Source organism: Ammodytes marinus (genome assembly GCF_949987685.1).
Source record: "Ammodytes marinus genome assembly, chromosome: 3".
NCBI lineage: Eukaryota > Metazoa > Chordata > Actinopteri > Uranoscopiformes > Ammodytidae > Ammodytes > Ammodytes marinus.
In genome coordinates this window covers 20,296,228-20,302,518 of record NC_137232.1, presented here as the reverse complement: position 1 = coordinate 20,302,518, position 6,291 = coordinate 20,296,228, and the positions used below count along the sequence as shown (strand labels likewise).

Sequence of the window (6,291 nt, the reverse complement as noted above, 5' to 3'; positions counted from 1 at the left end):
TACCTTAGGTAAACAGAAGCAATTCAGCGGTGTCACTTTGTTTATTGGAATAATAGAAAATATGCAATAAGCATCATAACAAAATTTGACTGGTGCATAAATTTGGGCACCCCAAAAGAAAAATGTCATCAGTACTTAGTTGAGCCTCCTTTTGCAAAAATAACAGCCTCTAGACGCCTCTGGTAGCCTGTGATGAGTGTCTGGATCCTGGATGTAGGTATTTTTAACATTCTTACATACTAAAGCGATCCAGTTCAGTTAAATGTGATGGCTGCCGAGCATGGAAAGCCTGCTTCAAATCATCCCATAGATTGTCGATGATATTCAAGTCATTGGACTGCGACGGCCATATCAGAACATTGTACTTTTCCCTCTGCAGGAATTTGAACTGTGTTAAGGGTCATTGTCTTGTTGGAATATCCAACCCCTGCGCAACTTCAACTTTGTGACTGATGCTTGAACATTATCCTGAATAATCTGTTGAAACTGGGTTGAATTCATCCGACTTTCGACTTTAACCAGGGCCCCAGTCCCTGAAGTGGCCACAGCATGATTGAACCTCCACCAAAATTGAAAGTAGGTATGTGTTTTACTTGGAATGCAGTTTTCTCCTTTCGCCACGTAAAGCACTTTTTATAATGACCAAATAACTTATTTTTTGTCTCATCAGTCCAAAGCATTTTCTTCCAATATGAAGCTGGCTTGTCTAAATGAGCTTTTGCATACTCCATGCAACTGTATCTGTGGCGTGGGCGCAGAAAGGGCTTCCTTCTCATCACCCGGCCATACAGATGTTTTGGTGCAAATTGCACTGAATTGTTGAACGATGTACAGATACACCATCTGCAGCCAGATGTTCTTGCAGGTCTTTGGAGGTGATCTGTGGGTTGTGTGCAACCATTCTCACAATCCGCCGCTCTTGTACTTTTCTTGGTCTGCTAGACCTGGGTTTAACTGCAACTGTGCCTGTCCTTCCATTCCCTGACAACATTCCTTACAGTAGAAATTGACCATTGAAACCTTTGGGAAAGCTTCTTGTAGCCTTCCCCTAAACCATGACAATGAATAATCTTTGTTTTTAAGATCTTTTGGGAGCTGTTTTGATGATCCCATTCTGTCTCACTTCTGCAGAGAGTCAAAGAGAAGTGCAACTTGCATTTAGGCACCTAAAATACCTTTTCTCATGATTAAACAGACCTTTACTTGAGGTTCAAGGCTTAACAACATAATCCAACCAATTTTGTTTTACATGCTGTTACATGCATTAAAGGTCACATATTATGCTAAATGCACTTTTTAAATGTGTTCTAACATATCCATGGGTCCACGGTGTGCCTAGAGACTGCCAAAATATAAAATAAAATAACAATCTCTCCTTTTCTCACTCTCCCCCTTTCTGAAACCCCCACCTCTCCCCCCCAATATACTCCAGTCAGAATTCTCCTCGTTTCTGACCTCACAAACTGGAAAGCCAGAAGCTTCCACTGTGCAGCCCACACCCCTTTCTTATTGGTCCACGGCCCCGACAGACAGAGGGCGAGGCGTATCTGGCTTCGCTTCCGGACAGGGGGCGGGGGGAGCTCAAAGATTGTATATTTACGAGGGGAGCTGCAGCTCTTTTTAAAAAATAGGCCATTGTGAGATTAGTACAATAAATTATCTGAAAGTTTTTTTCAGCAAACAATTAAAGAAAAACGTATTAGGGACCACTAAGACCATATAATATGGTGTATAATAGTACCGAAAAGTGTATAATATGGGAGCTTTAAAATCAGCAAAACCACAAGGGTTCCCATATTTTTGCACAGCCAGTTTTTCACATTTTATTTAATTTCATAAAACTAAATACTGCTTTTCAAAAAATCTTTGTTTGGAAAACATCCCAGTACTTAGCTGTTCCTGGTAAATGAAAGACATACCACTTTTATCTTTTTAGTGTGAAAGCAGGGTCAATTATAATGCCGGCTGAGAGGGGTTCCCAAACTTTTTCATATGACTGTAGGCTACAAAATAGATCCCTAAGATCACAGTGTCATTATAGAGGAGGTTGGTCTAATTAGAAAACAGCCTGACAAAGATCCAGCACATTTAATATTTACAAATCATGCCCTTGACACTCGCTTACATCTCTGGGCGTTTAACAGATCGAATTTACAGTGAATACAATAAAAAGGGTTGTTTTTTTCAGGAACTGAAAATACAAATGGCATCCCCAACACCCCAATCTTTTCAAATTTGCATTACTATGTACTTAGTTATACATACTCCTGAACACACATGAGCAGGTTTATGACTGACAGCAGATCCGTCTCATTCAGTTTTGTCAGTGTCCTTGTCAGACGGCGTTTTCACATTTTCCTCAGCCGCCTCCTCAACCTCGGCGTCGGCCTCGGTTTCCGGATCATCCTCTGGATAGAGTCTGCAATATTTGTCCACCATGACGTCCAGGTCGTGTTTGACGTGAGTGTTAACGTTGAGAATGGCCAGACTTTTGTTCCACTGTTTGGCGGGCATGTTGTTCAGATAGGCCTGCAGCCGCTCACTCGCCTTGTTGTCTTCCAGTTTCAGCACCGGCAAGCTGGACAGGACCTTGAGGAAGGAGTCCACGTTGGGGAAGAACTTGACGTCGGGCAGCTGCAGGGTTTCGTGGATGGTGGTGGGCAGGCGCACCTCTTTGCCCCTGTGCTTCCACTTGATTCTCCAGCAGTGCAGCTCCGCGGGGAGAGTGTCAGGGTTGGGGAGGTCGTTGCGGTACACGTCCGCGTAGTTCTCCTCGGTGGTGTTGAACTTCATCTGGCCCATGACAGCCGGCACCAGAGACAGGCACTTGAGAGCTTTGATGTTGGTGTCGGAGAACATGTCCTCCACCTCCTGCATGATGCCGTGGATGACGGGGACCGTCACATACTCCTTGAAATACACCTCTGCTTGGATTTCGCCCACCTCGGCCGCTCGCTGTTTCCGGAGAAACAGCCTGGGAACTTGTACGTGGATCTCCATCACGTTGGCAAGGCTCACAGCCTCCTCGTACCAGAATTCGTGGTAGACGTCGATGTTGTCGTTGACCTCGTTCAGTGAATGCAGGACCGCGGTCAGACTGTTGGCAGCGAAGAACACGTCCAGCGTTTCCCCTTGGAGATTCCTCCCAAAGGCTCTGGTGAATGTGAGCACGTTCTTTAAGATGACGATGGTGACAATGATCTCAAATTCGGCCAGAGTTTCTGCGATTGAATACGCGTCCGCCGTGGCAGCGCAGGCAAACTTCCCGTCGTCATTGTCCCGGATGTTGTCCAAGCACAGCAGCATGGGCGGCAACATATCTAGCAGCACGTCAAAGGCGCTGTGCTGCAGCGTCCACTCTGAGCGACAGGCCTGTCTAAGTGTGGTTGATTTCTCTTCATTTTTCTGGTAGTGAGTAGAGATGGCTTTCTCCAACTCATCCTGAGTAAACGGGGTTCTAAAGAAAGCACCGATCCTCCTCACAGTCTCCATGACGATCTGGACGTTGGGAAAAGGCAGAGTGTTGGCCAGGTGGATGTTCAGTGCCAGGTGAGAGCAAGGCATGTGCAGCGCCAGGGGATACTTCTCCAGCAGTAAGACCGCGACTGCTTTCATCTTGGTGGTGACTGTGCCGGTGGCCTTGTGGGCCTGACCGCGGCAGTCCTCCATGCTGAGCCCCCAACGCTCCGTCAGCTGGGCCTCCAGCCGCTCTACCAGGGCAGACTCATCGCCTTCAAACAGCAAAAAGTCCAGAAACTCCTCTCGCAGGACATTCTGCTGATTGACAAAGCGTAAGAACAGGGGAAGGTGTGTCTCGCTGGCAACCTCCACCAGGTCCCCCGTCACCAGGGAGAAGAAGCGGCTCTCTCTTACCTCCATCAGCATCTCCTCTCTCACCGTGTTCTCACAGACGTCCAGCAGCTGGCTCTGCTGCACTGCAGAGAGGTAGTCTGTGTTCACAGCCGTCGCCTCAAAGCGCCTCTTCAACGCTTCATCCCCCGCATTCATGCGGTAATCTAGAAGGGCCTGGAAGTTGTTGGAAATGTGTTGGGCTTCAGAGGCATCAAGGCCCGAGACTAAAGGGATACTCTGTTTTCCCAACATGACCACAACCTCAAACAGGGATCTGAGGTATTCACGATACTCTTTCTCCTCTGTGGACAGTTGAGGTTCATCCACAATGGCGCTGGTGCCGTCCTCAGTGTCTTTCTTGGAAGCAAGCTGGACAAGAGAAACTGCCACTGGAGAGAGAAGAGAGAAGAGAGAGAGATATGAAGAGACAGGAATCATTTTAAGCAAATGCATAGTGAATAATATTTCTACATTTATAACCACAAATTAATATCTTGTTTACTTACATCTCCTTTCTTTAATCTTCCTTATATCTTCTTCGGTCTAGAATAAAATAAAATAAAAAATAAAATTAATTCACAAAAATCAGACAACAATTAGTCAAACAATTAAGCTTAAGAGGTGCATGAAAAAAAAGCTGATGAATATTCTTCTTACAAGTTCTTTAATCATCTTGCGATGTCTGGTGCGAGGGTTTTTCAGATGGCTCGTCAGGTCAAATATAGTTGGAATGGCTGTATCCTTTAATACAGTCCTATAGGGGCTCTGAAAAGTACATCAATAAAGTCATTTTTGGCTCAAATTCTATGGAAATAAGAGGAAACATGCTCGAGGACTGTTGGCTAGTATCGCGTGTGATACTCACAGTTTTGCACACCATAGCTGGGTCAAAATGTTTGGCACATAATCTGTAGTGCTTGTTCAACTGGTCTGACGTTTTTGCCTCTAGATCTGCCCTGCGACAGTTCTCTACCCAAATCCGGCATCTAAATAAAAGAAAGACGAAAAAGCAGGCGTTATGTGACATTGAAAAGACAGGAATGCAGTGAGATATCTTCTATGTTGTCATAAGACAATTGACAACATGCGTACTCAACTTTTTCAATGTGACGTTGATGGACATTGTTGTTTCACTAATGTTATACACAAAAACAAGATAATAGTATATATCAGAATATAGTCACACAGTGAAGAAAACTGTTTGCCACGGCTCAGAAAACAAAGAAATTCTGAAAAAAGAAATTATAAAAATATTTTGCACAAAAAAAGCACACATGTAAATGTTAGAATTAAAAATTTTGATCAATTGAAAAAAAGTTTAATTGTACATTTCTTTCTCATTTGGTATATTAATATCTTTCAGGTCATTCAAAATATACAACTAAAAAGCCAATATAAATGTATAATAATCTGTCACTTGATTTTACTCATAGGCAAATATACTGTCATGCTGACATGAGGCGTACATTTAATAAAATAAATAAATAGACGCTAATAATTGTTTGGGGTTTTTCATTTGCAATGTCAAACAAATAATCAAAAAATCCTTCTCCCGATTTAGTAAGATTGATTAATCGTAATTCAAATACCAATACATAATTGTTAGATCTATTAATTCAATTTATTTAAAGACTTTTAAAGATTCTGCAGAGACCCTGACAACATGCACGTAAATGAGTTTACCACTTTACCAAAACATTTACACGGTTAACGTTATTTACACGAATACGAAGATAAACGCGAGGTATGCTGTCTTACCTTTCGGGGTCCCGTGGAAAGCGAAAAAAAGCCAAATCCGACTGTGTGCTCTTCCTTGTACAGTTTGGGGCCGCGCAAAAATTCGGCATGATTCAGGCTAGGTAGTTAGCTTGGCTAACTCAGCCGACTATTATCATTTGTTAACTTTACCGTGTTTTTTTAGGAACTCATCGGGACGCAGGTGGTTTCTAATACTAAGATACTATGTTATCCTAAACCTGATAGGCGTTTCCATAAACAATTTATATAAACAGTGAAGATTAGAGTCACCAAAACATTCACAACGGTTGAATTTAGAGTAGATCGTTTTGCTGCACTATGTCCCGCCCACAAGACACCTGATTGGACGCAGCTTAACCCTGACGTGTAGTGATTGGTCATTGGTGTTACTCGGTTATTTCTATCGTCCAATCAGATGACAGCCAACCGACTTTTCTTCTTCATGCTTGAGTGTAGGGACAAAAGCTTTTCAAGGTGCACTGCCGCCATCTACTGGATAAGTCTCTACAGGACAAAGAGATCTGCCATTGTCCATGAGTAACCCCTGACTGCAGCTCGCAGATCGAGGAGGAGCGATGCACGTAGCCCGTGACAATAGGTTGTGAACCAGCGGGGAGTTCTGAATGAAGTGTGGCCGACCCAGAGTCACTGTTGGCGGGTCTTGGTTGAGGCCGTTGGCCC

The 6,291-nt window shown here is 43.8% G+C and overlaps 1 protein-coding gene across 1 annotated transcript; it reads right to left on the bottom strand.

Annotated features, from left to right (window-relative positions):
- Nucleotides 1-1,517: 1,517 nt before the first annotated feature.
- Nucleotides 1,518-5,908, bottom strand: thap12b (THAP domain containing 12b). The gene is made up of 5 exons (XM_080025068.1): nucleotides 5,611-5,908; nucleotides 4,718-4,838; nucleotides 4,510-4,617; nucleotides 4,359-4,395; nucleotides 1,518-4,241 (listed from the first exon to the last, which is right to left on the bottom strand). Exons 1-5 carry the CDS (start codon nucleotides 5,697-5,699, stop codon nucleotides 2,311-2,313), a joined length of 2,286 nt encoding a protein of 761 aa, XP_079881194.1. The 5' UTR covers nucleotides 5,700-5,908; the 3' UTR covers nucleotides 1,518-2,310.
- Nucleotides 5,909-6,291: the final 383 nt, after the last annotated feature.